The 15,444-nt window shown below is 30.7% G+C and overlaps 13 protein-coding genes across 13 annotated transcripts, besides 25 other annotated features; 9 read left to right on the forward strand and 4 right to left on the reverse strand. All coding sequences in view use genetic code 5, as the record gives it.

Moving 5' to 3' along the window:
- Positions 1 to 63, forward strand: a tRNA (tRNA-Ile).
- Positions 61 to 129, reverse strand: a tRNA (tRNA-Gln).
- Positions 130 to 135: 6 nt separating this feature from the next.
- Positions 136 to 201, forward strand: a tRNA (tRNA-Met).
- Positions 202 to 1,226, forward strand: ND2 (NADH dehydrogenase subunit 2). The gene has a single exon. A coding segment is annotated over exon 1 (1,025 nt).
- Positions 1,227 to 1,291, forward strand: a tRNA (tRNA-Trp).
- Positions 1,284 to 1,348, reverse strand: a tRNA (tRNA-Cys).
- A 1-nt stretch (position 1,349) lies between these two features.
- Positions 1,350 to 1,412, reverse strand: a tRNA (tRNA-Tyr).
- Position 1,413: 1 nt separating this feature from the next.
- On the forward strand, positions 1,414 to 2,952 carry COX1 (cytochrome c oxidase subunit I). Its single transcript has one exon. It carries the CDS (start codon positions 1,414 to 1,416, stop codon positions 2,950 to 2,952), a length of 1,539 nt encoding a protein of 512 aa, YP_009050555.1.
- Positions 2,953 to 2,957: 5 nt separating this feature from the next.
- Positions 2,958 to 3,025, forward strand: a tRNA (tRNA-Leu).
- Position 3,026: 1 nt separating this feature from the next.
- COX2 (cytochrome c oxidase subunit II) lies at positions 3,027 to 3,711 on the forward strand. Its single transcript has one exon. A coding segment is annotated over exon 1 (685 nt).
- Positions 3,712 to 3,782, forward strand: a tRNA (tRNA-Lys).
- Positions 3,782 to 3,846, forward strand: a tRNA (tRNA-Asp).
- Position 3,847: 1 nt separating this feature from the next.
- On the forward strand, positions 3,848 to 4,006 carry ATP8 (ATP synthase F0 subunit 8). The gene has a single exon. The coding sequence runs from the start codon at positions 3,848 to 3,850 to the stop codon at positions 4,004 to 4,006; it is 159 nt and encodes a 52-aa protein (YP_009050557.1).
- On the forward strand, positions 4,000 to 4,680 carry ATP6 (ATP synthase F0 subunit 6). The gene has a single exon. It carries the CDS (start codon positions 4,000 to 4,002, stop codon positions 4,678 to 4,680), a length of 681 nt encoding a protein of 226 aa, YP_009050558.1.
- Position 4,681: 1 nt separating this feature from the next.
- COX3 (cytochrome c oxidase subunit III) lies at positions 4,682 to 5,470 on the forward strand. The gene has a single exon. It carries the CDS (start codon positions 4,682 to 4,684, stop codon positions 5,468 to 5,470), a length of 789 nt encoding a protein of 262 aa, YP_009050559.1.
- Positions 5,471 to 5,478: 8 nt separating this feature from the next.
- Positions 5,479 to 5,541, forward strand: a tRNA (tRNA-Gly).
- Positions 5,542 to 5,895, forward strand: ND3 (NADH dehydrogenase subunit 3). The gene has a single exon. The coding sequence runs from the start codon at positions 5,542 to 5,544 to the stop codon at positions 5,893 to 5,895; it is 354 nt and encodes a 117-aa protein (YP_009050560.1).
- Positions 5,896 to 5,957, forward strand: a tRNA (tRNA-Ala).
- Positions 5,958 to 6,020, forward strand: a tRNA (tRNA-Arg).
- Positions 6,021 to 6,023: 3 nt separating this feature from the next.
- Positions 6,024 to 6,090, forward strand: a tRNA (tRNA-Asn).
- Positions 6,090 to 6,158, forward strand: a tRNA (tRNA-Ser).
- Positions 6,158 to 6,221, forward strand: a tRNA (tRNA-Glu).
- Positions 6,220 to 6,283, reverse strand: a tRNA (tRNA-Phe).
- Positions 6,284 to 8,012, reverse strand: ND5 (NADH dehydrogenase subunit 5). The gene has a single exon. A coding segment is annotated over exon 1 (1,729 nt).
- Positions 8,013 to 8,075, reverse strand: a tRNA (tRNA-His).
- Positions 8,076 to 8,077: 2 nt separating this feature from the next.
- On the reverse strand, positions 8,078 to 9,415 carry ND4 (NADH dehydrogenase subunit 4). The gene has a single exon. It carries the CDS (start codon positions 9,413 to 9,415, stop codon positions 8,078 to 8,080), a length of 1,338 nt encoding a protein of 445 aa, YP_009050562.1.
- Positions 9,409 to 9,696, reverse strand: ND4L (NADH dehydrogenase subunit 4L). Its single transcript has one exon. It carries the CDS (start codon positions 9,694 to 9,696, stop codon positions 9,409 to 9,411), a length of 288 nt encoding a protein of 95 aa, YP_009050563.1.
- Positions 9,697 to 9,702: 6 nt separating this feature from the next.
- Positions 9,703 to 9,766, forward strand: a tRNA (tRNA-Thr).
- Positions 9,767 to 9,829, reverse strand: a tRNA (tRNA-Pro).
- A 2-nt stretch (positions 9,830 to 9,831) lies between these two features.
- On the forward strand, positions 9,832 to 10,320 carry ND6 (NADH dehydrogenase subunit 6). The gene has a single exon. It carries the CDS (start codon positions 9,832 to 9,834, stop codon positions 10,318 to 10,320), a length of 489 nt encoding a protein of 162 aa, YP_009050564.1.
- Positions 10,320 to 11,451, forward strand: CYTB (cytochrome b). Its single transcript has one exon. A coding segment is annotated over exon 1 (1,132 nt).
- Positions 11,452 to 11,521, forward strand: a tRNA (tRNA-Ser).
- Positions 11,522 to 11,543: 22 nt separating this feature from the next.
- ND1 (NADH dehydrogenase subunit 1) lies at positions 11,544 to 12,488 on the reverse strand. The gene has a single exon. The coding sequence runs from the start codon at positions 12,486 to 12,488 to the stop codon at positions 11,544 to 11,546; it is 945 nt and encodes a 314-aa protein (YP_009050566.1).
- Positions 12,489 to 12,554, reverse strand: a tRNA (tRNA-Leu).
- Positions 12,555 to 13,845, reverse strand: an rRNA (l-rRNA).
- Positions 13,846 to 13,914, reverse strand: a tRNA (tRNA-Val).
- Positions 13,915 to 14,700, reverse strand: an rRNA (s-rRNA).
- Positions 14,701 to 15,444: a sequence feature (A+T rich region containing origin of replication).

Raw genomic sequence — 15,444 nt, forward strand, 5'->3', positions numbered from 1 at the left:
AATGGAGTGCCTGAAAAAGGATTACTATGATAGGGTAAATAATGTATAAAAATACCTCCATTACGTTAAATAGAGTCAAACCATTCCCTGAAATATCAAAAATTCCCGTGCACCATACACTAAAACGTAAAAATTAGAAAAGTAAGCTAATAAAGCTAATGGGTTCATACCCCATAAATAGAGTAAATACTCTCTCTTCTAATGCCCAACAACTCAACAAAAATCCTCTTATTAACAACGTTAACAAGAGGTATTTTAATCTCAATTTCCTCTAATTCATGATTTGGAGCATGAATGGGGTTAGAGATTAATTTACTATCATTTATTCCAATAATGATAGAAAAAAAAAATATCTACACCACAGAAGCCTCACTAAAATACTTTATTGTACAAGCAGGGGCTTCATCAATACTATTATTCATAGTAATAATAAGAGCAATAGAAGAAAGAATATTAATTAACTCGGACAACTTATATACACAAATATTAATAAACACACCCCTATTACTAAAAGGGGGGGTCGCCCCAATACATTGGTGATTCCCTGGAGTAATGGAGGGGTTAAACTGAAATAATTGCTTAATTCTAATAACTCTACAAAAATCCGCACCCCTATCCTTAATCTCATACCAAATTAACAATGATATATTCCTAGAAATAATCATTGTAACATCAGTAATAATTGGAGCTATCGGGGGATTAAATCAAACATCACTACGAAAAATCATAACATACTCATCAATTAACCACACAGGTTGAATAATATCGGCAATAATTACAGGAAATGATATATGAGTAACATATTTCACAATCTACTCAATACTAACATTAACAGTAGTGTCGATTGTAAAAACCACCAAATTATCTTTCGTTAACCAAATAGCAATAACAGAAAAGAAGAACAAACTAACAAAATTCCTTGTATTCACAAGAATTTTATCATTAGGAGGTTTGCCGCCATTCTTGGGATTTATACCAAAATGAATAGTCATTCAAGCTATAATAACCAACGAAATAAAAACAACAGCCACAATAATGGTTTTAATATCAGTAGTAACGTTATATTACTACATACGAATGACATACTCAAGTTTAATAATACTACACCTAGAAACAAAATGATTAATTGCCCAACCTATTAATAAAACACCTAAACACATTATTTTATTAACATCAATCTCAATTACGGGGTTAATAATATCAGAAATAATCATGAACTTAGATTAAAGGCTTTAAGTTAAACAAACTAATATCCTTCAAAGCTATAAATAAAGAAAATCTTTAAGCCTTAGTAGCAAAACTACCCCTATAGAATTGCATTCTATAATCACCTAATGAATATAAAGCTATAGTAGAAGGGAAAATCCCATAAATAGATTTACAATCTATCACCTAAAATCAGACATTCCACTAATAATTAAACGATGGTTATTCTCAACAAACCATAAAGATATTGGAACATTATACTTCATCTTCGGGGCATGATCCGGAATATTAGGAACATCATTAAGAATATTAATCCGAGCAGAACTTGGTCAACCAGGATCCTTAATTGGAGACGACCAAATTTACAATGTAATCGTAACCGCACATGCATTTATCATAATCTTTTTCATGGTTATACCAATTCTAATTGGGGGTTTTGGAAATTGATTAGTACCACTCATACTTGGGGCCCCTGATATGGCATTTCCACGAATGAATAACATAAGATTTTGACTACTCCCACCCTCACTTACACTCCTCCTAACCAGAAGTATAGTAGAAAGAGGAGCTGGAACAGGGTGAACAGTGTATCCCCCGTTAGCTAGAGGAATCGCCCATGCGGGAGCATCAGTAGATTTAACAATTTTCTCCTTACACCTAGCAGGTGTATCGTCAATTTTAGGAGCAGTAAACTTTATCTCAACAGCAATTAATATAAAACCATCAAGTATGAAATCTGAACAAATACCCCTATTTGTATGAGCAGTAATTATTACCGCCACCTTATTATTACTATCACTACCAGTACTAGCAGGGGCTATCACAATATTATTAACTGATCGAAATTTGAACACCTCCTTCTTTGACCCAGCGGGAGGTGGAGACCCAATTCTTTACCAACACTTATTTTGATTTTTCGGACATCCAGAAGTATATATTCTAATTCTCCCAGGATTTGGGATAATTTCCCACATCATTTCCCATGAAAGAGGAAAAAAAGAAGCTTTTGGAAACCTAGGAATAATCTTTGCCATACTAGCAATTGGGTTATTAGGATTTGTAGTATGAGCACATCATATATTTACAGTAGGAATAGATGTCGATACACGAGCATATTTTACATCAGCTACAATAATTATTGCAGTACCAACTGGAATTAAAATCTTCAGATGATTAGCAACAATCCAAGGATCAAAATTATCATATAGACCCACATGCTTATGATCAATAGGATTTGTTTTCCTATTTACAATAGGGGGGCTAACGGGGGTAGTCCTAGCAAATTCATCAATCGATATTGTACTACATGACACATATTATGTAGTAGCTCACTTCCACTACGTTCTATCAATAGGAGCCGTATTCGCTATCATAGCCGGATTTATCCACTGATACCCATTATTTACAGGACTAACAATAAATCCAAAATGATTGAAAACTCAATTCACAATTATATTCCTGGGAGTAAATATAACGTTCTTCCCGCAACACTTCCTAGGACTAGCTGGAATACCACGACGATATTCAGATTATCCAGATGCATACACTACATGAAATATTATCTCATCAATGGGGTCAACCATCTCATTTATTGGAGTGATAATGTTTATTTACATTTTATGAGAAAGAATAAGAACTAAACGACAAGTGTTAAGATCAACACATACAAGAAACTCAATTGAATGAATCCAAGATCTGCCCCCATCAGAACACAGATATTCAGAACTACCAACAATTATCAATTAATAAAATCTAATATGGCAGAGAAGTGCAGTGGATTTAAGCTCCACAAATAAAGTACTAAAAACTTTTATTAGAAAATGACAACATGATCATGCATGAATTTACAAGATAGAGCATCACCAATCATAGAACAACTAATCTTCTTCCATGATCATACCATAATAATCATCACAATAATTCTAGCAATAGTATTATACTTCATAGCATCAACAATTATTAACGAACTCGTAGACCGATATATACTAGAAGGTCAAACAATAGAACTAATATGAACAATTGTGCCAGCAGTAATTCTTCTATTCATCACCACTCCATCTTTACGATTATTATACCTTATAGACGAAATCCACAACCCAATTATAACAATTAAAACTATTGGACACCAATGATACTGAAGTTATGAATACTCAGACTTCGTCAACGTTGAATTCGACTCATATATAACACCATATGAAGGAGACAATAAAAGAATATTCCGACTACTAGAAACAGATAACCACGTAACTTTACCAATACACTCATTCATCCGAATTATCGTAACAGCTGCTGATGTACTTCACTCGTGAACAATCCCTAGATTGGGGATCAAAGCCGATGCAACACCAGGCCGATTAAATCAATCAAGATTTATAATCAACCGCCCCGGACTACTTTATGGTCAATGCTCAGAAATCTGCGGAGCAAACCACAGATTCATACCCATCGTAATTGAAAGAGTATCAACAGAGAATTTTATTGAATGAATTAAAAAACTAAGCGAATCAATAGGTGACTGAAAGCAAGTAATGGTCTCTTAAACCAAATAATAGTAAATTAGCAATTACTCCTATTGGGGGGATTAGTTAAAAATAACATTAGATCGTCAAACTAAAATAACCAAATAAATGGTATCCCCCTCATCCCACAAATAATACCCCTTAGATGATTAATTTTATTCATCTCGTTTTCAACAATTTTCGTATTATTCAACACAATAAACTACTTCTCATTTACCCAAACAAATAAAAAGATACAAAAAAAAATTAAATTAACAAAAAAAACAAACTGAAAATGATAAGAAACTTATTCTCAGTATTTGACCCATCAACAAACATATTTAACACATCAATAAATTGATTAAGAACTATATTAGGATTATTAATCATCCCCACAATAATATGAATAATTCCATCTCGAAACAACGCAGCATGAAATAAAACAATAAAAAAAATACACGAAGAGCTTAAAACACTCCTAGGAACAAAAAAAATCAACAACGGAAGAACACTTATATTCACGTCATTATTCTCAATAATCCTAATAAACAATACTTTAGGCTTATTCCCATACATCTTTACTAGAACCAGACACCTAACATTAACATTAACAATAGCCTTACCATTATGAACAAGATTTATAATATTCGGATGAATCAACAACACTAAACACATATTAACCCACCTTGTACCACAAGGAACACCACCGATCCTAATACCATTTATAGTGTGCATTGAAACAATCAGAAACATTATTCGCCCAGGAACATTAGCTATCCGATTAACAGCAAATATAATTGCAGGTCACCTATTAATAACACTACTAGGAGAAAATGGATCATCAATAGCATACTCAATAATCAGCATCCTAATTATTACACAGATTGCTCTACTAACATTAGAGACAGCAGTAGCAATCATTCAATCATATGTATTCGCAGTACTAAGAACATTATATTCTAGAGAAATCAATTAAAATGACAAACCACATAAATCACACATTCCACATAGTAAACCAAAGACCATGACCTCTTATTGGAGCAATGGGAGCCATAATCACATTAACTGGAACAATTAAATGATTCCACCAATATGAACAAACACTAATAAGAATTGGAATAATCACAATAATCATAACAACCATCCAATGATGACGAGATATTACACGAGAGGGCACATACCAAGGATTACATACAAGAAAAGTAACTAAAGGGTTACGATGAGGTATAATCCTATTCATTACATCAGAAGTATTCTTCTTCGTCTCCTTCTTTTGAGCATTTTTCCACAGAAGATTATCACCAACAAACGAACTCGGATCAATGTGACCACCAACTGGAATTCAAGTATTTAATCCCCTACAAATTCCACTTCTAAATACCGCAATCCTCCTATCATCAGGGGTAACTATCACTTGAGCACATCATAGAATCTTAGAAAACAATTATAACCAGGGGTTACAAGGACTATTTATAACTGTAATCCTAGGATTATATTTCACAGCACTACAAGCATACGAATATATAGAATCACCATTCACTATTGCCGACTCGGTTTATGGAGCCACGTTCTTTGTAGCAACAGGATTCCATGGTCTCCATGTAATCATTGGAACAACCTTCCTAATCACATGTTTAATACGACACCTAACACTTCATTTCTCATCAAACCACCATATAGGATTTGAAGCAGCCGCATGATATTGACATTTTGTAGATGTAGTATGACTATTCTTATATATCTCAATTTACTGATGAGGAAGATAACCAAATAAATTTATCTAATATAAAAAGTATACTTGACTTCCAATCAAGAAGTTCAAAAAATGAGATAAATAATAAAAATAGTAACAACAATAATAACAACAATCATAATACTATCAACAATTATCATAATAATTGCGACAGCAATATCAAAAAAAAACATTGAAGACCGAGAAAAAAGATCACCATTTGAGTGCGGGTTTGACCCCATGGGATCTGCACGACTCCCGTTTTCCTTACGATTTTTCCTAATCGCAATTATATTTCTAGTATTCGACGTAGAAATTGCACTCCTATTACCAATAACAATCGTGATAACAAGATCAAACATAATATCATGAGCCACAATCAGAACATTATTTATTGTAATCCTAATCATCGGGTTATATCACGAATGAAATCAAGGATCCTTAGAGTGAGCAGAATAAGGGATTGTAGTTAATAATAACATTTGGTTTGCAATCAAAAAGTACTAATATAGTCTATCTCAAAGTAAGAAGCGATTAACGCAATCAATTTCGACCTGATCTTAGATAAATTTTATCCTTACTTAAAATTAACTGAAACCAAATAGAGGTATATTACTGTTAATAATAAAAATGAATAACCAAATTCCAGTTAAAGAAATGAATAGATTAAGTGAAAGCTGCTAACTTATCACTATAGCGGTTAAAATCCGTTTACATTTCTATTTATATAGTTTAAAAAAAACATTACACTTTCACTGTAAAAATAAATAAATATTTTATAAATACTTAAAGATAAAAATATCTCAATAACATCTTCAATGTTATGCTCTAAATAAGCTATTCAAGTACATAAATATAAAAAAAACTAACAAATTAATCCAAACAACAATAAAAAATATATAAACCCTAAGACTACCATACTGCAACCATTGATTGCCCTTAGCCAAAAAAGAAAAAAACCAAAAAAGACCCTGACCACCAAAAAACTCTCTCCAACCGGAATCAAAAGACTTAATAATAACATATCCATAATTCAAAGGAAACAAAGAAACACCATAAACAAAAACATAAGGTATAAACCACATAGACCCAAAAAAAAAAGAAGACTTATATAAAAATATAGAAAAAAGAAACTCACCTAAATCAACCTTAGATAATTCATAACCTAACCAACCACCCAAAATTCTAACTAACAAAACTGAAGTCCTCAAATAAAAAGGCAAGCAAATAACAAAAGGGGTAGGAAAAATTAATCATCTCAACATTCTACCACCAAAAATAACAACAACAAGTAAACCCAACATACCAGTACATATATTATTACCAGCATCCTCAAAAGAACAAAAAGAAGACAAATTAAAATCACCGAACAAAACATAATAAAATAAACGGAAAGAATAACAAACAGTTAAACCAGTAGACAAAAAAAACAATAGCAAACCAAAAAAATTAAAATAACCTAATAAAACCATCTCCAAAATAAGATCCCTAGAATAAAAACCAGCCAAAAACGGCATACCACACAAAGCAAAACTAGAAACAACCAAACAAGAAGAAGTAAAAGGCATAAAAAAAGAAACACCACCCATAAAACGAATATCTTGAGAATCACCCATAACATGAATAACCACCCCCGCACACATAAACAAAAGAGCCTTAAACAAAGCATGAGTTAACAGATGAAAAAAGGCCAATTCAGGAAAACCAAAAGAAACAATACCAACTATTAACCCCAATTGACTAAGAGTAGAGAGAGCAATAACCCTCCTCAAATCAAACTCAAAATTAGCCCCCAAACCAGATATAAACATAGTTAAACCCGAAACCAACAACAAAAATCTATTAAGAGAATCACCAAAAGAACATCTAAAACGAATAAGCAAATAAACACCAGCAGTAACTAAAGTAGAAGAATGAACTAAAGCAGAAACAGGAGTAGGAGCTGCCATAGCAGCTGGCAATCAAGAAGAAAAAGGAATCTGAGCTCTCCTAGTTATAGCAGCCAAAACAACAAGAAAGGAAATAAAATTCATTTCCATTCTACCCCTTATAAAAAACAAATAATACACATAATTCCAACTACCAAAATTAAACATCCAAGCAATAGATATTAAAAGAGCAACATCACCAACACGATTAGACAAAGCAGTCAACATACCAGCACCATAAGATTTAAAATTCTGATAATAAATAACCAAACAATAAGAAACTAACCCCAAACCATCTCAACCTAATAAAATTCTGATTAAATTAGGTCTTAAAATCAAAAACATCATAGAAACAACAAACAACAAAACCAAATAAATAAAACGATAAATATTCAAATCCCCATGTATATAATCATCTCTATAAAGAACAACTAAAGAAGAAATAAAAAAAACAAAACCCAAGAAAAATAAGGATATTCAATCAAAAAGAAGAGTCATAACCACAGAACTAGAATTCAAGGTAATAATATCCCACTCAATAAAATAAACTAAGTCCTTAACAACAAAAACAAAACCAACAAAAAAAGACAAAATACCAAAAAATAAAAGGAAAAAAAAACTAACAAAACAAATTGAAATAAAATTCACGACCCAAGGCAAAAAATGCATCATTGACACCACAAACCAATATTTTAATTAAACTACTTAAATTTTTATAACCAAAAAGAAACGACATCTCTAAACAAAATAAACAAATTTAATGGAAACCAGTGCAAAAAAACCAATAAAAATTCACGAACATAAAACATTGAACATGAATAAATACCCGAATAAAAACTACCATGCTGACTATAAGAATATATATATAAAGTATAAGCAGCACCAAAAAAAGACAAACCCCCCAACATCAATATAGTCAACCAAGACCAAGAAATCAAACTTCTAAATAAAACAACCTCACCTAACAAATTCAAAGAAGGAGGAGCTGCTATATTACAAGATCTCAATAAAAACCACCATATAGACATTCTGGGTATCAAACACATTAAACCCCTATTAACCAATAAACTACGACTACCCGTCCGCTCATAAACAATATTAACAAGACAAAACAAACCAGAAGAACATAAACCATGAGCAATCATCAAAACATAAGAACCACAAAACCCCCAATAATTGACAGTCATAATACCACAAACAACAATACCCATATGAGCAACAGAAGAATAAGCAACTAATGACTTCAAATCAGTCTGACGCAAACAAACCAATCTAACCAAAAACCCACCTAACAAACTAATAGAAATCCAGAAAAAATTCAAATTAAAAGAAAAATTAACTAAAAAAACCATAACACGAATTAAACCATAACCACCCAACTTCAACAAAACACCAGCCAAAATCATTGAACCAGAAATAGGTGCTTCAACATGAGCCTTAGGTAACCACAAATGAACTAAAAATAAAGGAATCCTAACCAAAAAAGCAAAGACTATGCAAAAATAAAAAAAAACTCTCGACAAACAAGGATCAAACAAAAAAAAAAAACACAGCAAACCAGAAGAATTATAAATCCCAATAACACCAATCAACAAAGGCAAGGAAGCAAATAAAGTATATAAAATCAAATAAATACCAGCCTGAAGACGCTCAGGCTGATAACCCCAACCCAAAATTAAAAACAAAGTAGGAACAAGTCTACCCTCAAAAAACAAGTAAAAAGAAAACAAATCAACACTACCAAACGAACAAAATAATATAATCATCAAAAACAAAATCATAAACAAAAAAAATTCAGAAAAATAAGAAGAACGAAAAACTGACTCTCTAGCTAACAACATCAATGAACAAATCCAAAATCTAAGAAAAATTAAACCATAAGAAATATAATCACAACCTAAAAAATAACTAAGATTACCCCAACAAAAAAAATAAGGAAAAACAAAAAAAAAAGACAAACACAAGAAAAACAAGAAAGAATTAATCAATCACCAAAAATTTAAAAAACACAAAGGGATCAAAAAAATTAAAGAAAATAAAAACCTTAACATTGAAGCATCCCAAAAGAACGATAATAATCATTCCCATATCTACGAATTATTGAAACAAGAATAGATAAACCCAAAGAACCCTCACAAACAGAAAAAACTAAAAAAACAATAACAAAATAAAACTCATAATTAAAACCACATAAATAATAATACATCAAAACAAACAAAGACAAAACCATAAACTCTAAACTCAATAAAGTAATCAACAAATGCTTACGATCCATACAAAAAACCCACAAACCACAAAGAAAAAAGGTAGAAAAATAAAAAAATATTAACATTAAAAAGTCTTAATAATTTAATAAAAATATTGGTCTTGTAAATCAAAAATGAGAAAAACCTCTTAAGACTTCAGAGAAAAGAAAACCCTATCATTAATTCCCAAAACTAACATTTTTATTAAACTACACTCTGATATTATAAAAACAATAGTAATCTCAAGAACATCAATAAGAATAATATTCACACAAATAAAACACCCTATAGCCATAGGAATAATCACAATAATACAAACCATCTTAACATGCACAATTAGAGGAATAATAAACCAAAAATTCTGATTCCCATATATTTTATTCCTAGTATTCCTAGGAGGAATACTAGTACTATTCATCTACATAACAAGACTAGCATCAAATGAAATAATATTTTTATCAATAAAACTATCAGCAGCAACAGCAATCATGACAGCAATAATATTCATAATAAGAATAGAGGAATCATACACATGAACATATGAACATAAATTAAGAGCAAACGAAAAAACAAACTTAATATTAGAAAAATTCTATAACCTACCTACAGGATCAACAACACTTATATTAGCCCTATATCTACTATTAACACTAATTGTAGTTGCAAAAATCACAAATATTTCAGAAGGACCATTACGAAAATCAAAATAATGAATAAACCCATACGAAAAAACCACCCACTAATCAAAATTATAAACAACGCACTAGTAGATCTACCCACCCCATCAAATATTAGAACATGATGAAACTTTGGATCCTTATTAGGATTATGTTTAGGTATACAAATCATCACAGGACTATTCCTAGCTATACACTACTGCCCCAACACTGAATCAGCATTCTCAAGAGTAGTACACATTTGCCGAGATGTAAATTATGGGTGATTACTACGAACACTACACGCTAACGGAGGATCAATATTCTTCATTTGCATATACATACACATTGGACGAAATATATACTACGGATCATACAACTTCACAGAAACATGAAATATTGGAGTAGTAATCTTCTTCACTACTATAGGAACAGCTTTTATAGGATATGTACTACCATGGGGGCAAATATCATTCTGAGGGGCAACAGTAATCACTAATTTACTATCAGCAATCCCATATGTAGGAACAGAACTAGTACAATGAGTTTGAGGGGGATTCGCCGTAGACAACGCCACTTTAAATCGATTCTTCACATTACACTTCCTAATACCATTTATAATTCTAGCAATAGTAATTATTCACTTAACATTCCTACACCAAACAGGATCAAACAACCCAACAGGAATAAATAGAAATACCGACAAAATCCCATTCCACCCATACTTCACTATCAAAGACACAGTAGGATTCATTTTATTAATTATAATATTATCAATATTATCACTAAAAGAACCTTACCTTCTTGGAGATCCAGACAACTTTATCCCTGCAAACCCACTAGTAACACCAATTCATATTCAACCCGAATGATATTTCCTATTTGCATACGCAATCTTACGATCAATTCCTAATAAATTAGGAGGAGTAATTGCTCTATTTATATCAATCGCAATCTTATTAATCCTACCCCTACAAAAAACCAAATTCCGAGGAACACAGTTCTACCCAATCAACCAAATTATATTCTGGCTAATAACAAACACTGTAATCCTATTAACATGAATTGGAGCCCGACCAGTTGAAGAACCATATATTATAACAGGACAAATACTAACAGTAATATACTTCTCATACTACATCACGAACCCAATAATAACAAAAATGTGAGACAAGACAACAAAATAGTCGGAAAGCTTTATGATAAGCAAATACCTTGAAAGTAAGAGAAAGGAGTTTAAATCCCCTACCGACTTAAAACATACTCAAATTAATACACTAAAACAAAGAGTAAAAAAATAACCTAACACCCAAAACAAAAATTAAATAATTCAAAGAAACAGGCAAAAAACTCCTCCAAGATATATACATCAACCTATCATAACGAAAACGAGGCAAAGTACCACGAACCCAAACAAATAAAAAAGAAACAAAAGAAACCCTTAAAAAGAAAAAAAAAGAATACAAATCACAACCCAAAAACATAACACAAAACAAAACACTCATAAACAAAATTCTAGCATACTCAGCCAAAAAAATTAAAGCAAACCCTCCAGATCTATACTCAACATTAAAACCAGAAACCAACTCAGACTCACCCTCAGCAAAATCAAAAGGAGTTCGATTAGTCTCCGCCAAACAAGAAACAAATCAAACTAAAACCAAAGGCAAAGAAAAAAAAACTAACCAAACATAAAACTGAAAATAAAAAAAAGAAACCAAATTATAACCACAAACCAAAAAAACAAAAGACAATAAAATCAAAGCAAGTCTAACCTCATAAGAAATAGATTGAGCAACTGCACGCATACACCCCAACAAAGAATAATTAGAATTAGAAGACCAACCAGCAACCATAAGAGAATAAACACCAAGTCTAGTACAACACAAAAAAAACAATAAACCTAAATCAAAAGAAAAAAAACCACCAAAATAAGGAATAACCAACCAAATAATTAAAGAAAGAAACAAACCAAACACAGGAGCAAAATAATAAGGCAAATAATTAGAAACATAAGGAAAACACTGCTCCCTAACAAACAACTTAACCACATCTCTAAAAGGTTGAAGCAAACCTAAAAACCCCACCCTATTAGGACCCTTACGAATATGAATATAACCTAAAACCCTACGCTCAAGTAAAGTAAGAAAAGCTACACCAACCATAACAAAAATAGACAATAAAAAAAAAACAACAAACAAAAATAAAAAGTCATTAAACACTACTACATATAAAATAAATTTATATTAGAAGATTCTAAATCCACTGCACTTCTCTGCCAAAATAGTAATTAATAATAATCAAACAACATAAAATTATTTATTGAAAGTGGTCCTTTCGTACTAACTCACAAAACAAATTATAGATAGAAACCAACCTGGCTCACGCCGGTCTGAACTCAGATCATGTAGGATTTTAAAGGTCGAACAGACCTAATCAATTAAAGCTTCTACACCAAAAATTCACCCTAATCCAACATCGAGGTCGCAAACCCCCCTGTCAATAAGAACTTTCAAGAAAGATTACGCTGTTATCCCTAAGGTAATTTAATCTTAAAATCAATAATAAAGGATCAAAAAAAATATAAATAAATAAACAAAAAAAAGAAGAGTTAAACAAATCTCCTAGCCGCCCCAGCAAAATAAACAAAACAATATTAAAAAAAACCAACAAAAAAATCATCACAAATATAAAACTCTATAGGGTCTTCTCGTCCCATAAAAAAATTTAGGTATTCTTACCTAAAACCAAAATTCAATACATCAAAAAGAGACAGATTATATCTCGTCAAACCATTCATTCCAGCCCACAATTAAAAGACTAATGATTATGCTACCTTTGCACGGTCAAAATACCGCGGCCCTTCAAAAAAATCAGCGGGCAGGCCATACCTCAAAAAAACACAAGAGAAGTTGTTTTTGATAAACAGGCGGATATAAAAATTGCCGAATTCCTTTTAAAGAAATAAAAAATAAAACACAAAATAAAAAAGAATATACTAATCCTACCATTATTACAAATAAAAAACAATTAAAAAATAAACCCCAGTAAAAAATTAAACAAAACATAAAGAAAAAATAACTAAAAATAAAATTTGAACATACTTAAAAAGATAGTTAACATAAAACCCACCAAAATAAACAAAACAAAACAAATTATAAAAATATGAAACGAAGCTAAACCCCCGAAACATTTGCAAAAAATAAAAATAACCTAAGAAAAAGAAACTTTAAATAAATTACATGAATTAAATTCATTTCCCAAGGAACCAGATACCATCAAATACGAATAGCATATCACCACCAATAAAATATTATTAATGCTTATAAAACAGCAACTAAAATAAATAATTAACTCACTTGAAATCGGGAAATAGAAAATAAATAATAAAATTTAATAAGCCCTGATACACAAGGTACAACAAACAAAATAAACTTTCAAAAAACAAAATAAATAAACCTATACAGTACAAAGTAAACTATAATTAAAAAAATCAAACCAAAAAAATATACAATGACAATAAAATACTTCCATTAAAACAAAATAAAAACCATTAAAAACAATAAACTACATATCAAATCAGACCACACTGAATCGCACAGCAAACTCTCCAATGTAAATGAAAATACCTCCTAGGTATATAATCTGTATCATTCCAGCTACACCTTCCGGTACAACCACTCTGTTACGACTTATCTCGCCTCTTAAACAACGAGAGCGACGGGCGATGTGTACATACTTTAGAACCAAAATCACAAAAACAATCTTCAAATAATTACAATCAAATCCAATTTCATGAAAGAAATTTCAACAAACAATCCAAAATTAATAACAATGTAATCCACCACCAACTTAAATAAAAGCTGCACCTTGACCTGAAATAAACCAAAATAAAGGAAAGAAAAAATTATAACCCTAAAAAGATTCTCATTATAACGGCGGTATACAAACAAAAAAAATAAGCAAGGTCCAACGCGGATTATCGATAATAGGGCAGATTCCTCTGAACGGAATAAAATACCGCCAAATTCTTTAAGTTTCAAGAACATAACTAATACTACTCAGGCCACAAAATTAACATCAAAAATAATAGGGTATCTAATCCTAGTCTAAAAAAAGATTTCATAGCCTACAAAACAACAAGGGGGAAAAACAAGAAATTGAAATTTCACCAAAAATCAAAAGAAATAAAACCCAAAAATTAAATAAAACTATCAACCAAAAAATATTTGCTTGAGCTCCATGTATAACCGCGGCTGCTGGCACAAATTTAACCAACTCTAAAAAATATAACTAAATCTGAGTCACCTCAATATATAAAAATAAATAATGCGAATAAAAAAACAAACAACATTAAGAAAAAACAAATCACGCAAAAACTTACATATAAAAAAAATTAAGAACAAACATAAAAGCAAGAATAAAACTACTCTCTATAAACAACAACAACAAGAAAGGTACGACAAAAAAAAGTACAAACAACAAAAACCAAGTAACAAGCAAGAGTACCCCCCACCCACAAACCAACCAAAAAATCTTTTTCTTGCCCAACTCTAATAGATCAAAACTTTTCAAAGACCAACCATGAAAATAAAACTACTCTATAAACAACAACAACAAGAAAGGTACGACAAAAAAAAGTACAAACAACAAGAACCAAGTAACAAGCAAGAGTACTCCCTTTTTTAGATCTCATTTTTTTTAGATTTACAAAATGAGATCTAAAAACTATATAAATGTTTATCTTAATAGAATTAATACATCAATAAGATAAATAATTTAAAATAAGTAATTATTTAATATGACTTATATTTAATATAAGATTCAATTTATCTTATTAAATATATTATATATATAGAATCTAAAATTTTCTTTTTAGGTATTTGTATTCAATATAATTAATTTTATTATAATAATACTTATTTAAAATAAATCCTATCTTTAGTAACTTAAATCAATTCTATTCAAATAATTAATTTTATTAATATAGGTTATTATTATATAAAAAAACACACCTTAAAGAAAACTAACAAACAGAGAACAAAATAAAAATCACTAAAACCAAAACAAACCCCAAAAACAAAAACCAAACCGCCCCAAAAAAAATAACATAAAATACAAAAAAAAACACAAAACAAAACAAAACAAAACAAAACAAAACAAAACAAAACAAAACAA

This window comes from Zootermopsis nevadensis, mitochondrion, assembly GCF_977971745.1.
Source record: "Zootermopsis nevadensis mitochondrion, complete genome".
Classification (NCBI taxonomy): domain Eukaryota; kingdom Metazoa; phylum Arthropoda; class Insecta; order Blattodea; family Termopsidae; genus Zootermopsis; species Zootermopsis nevadensis.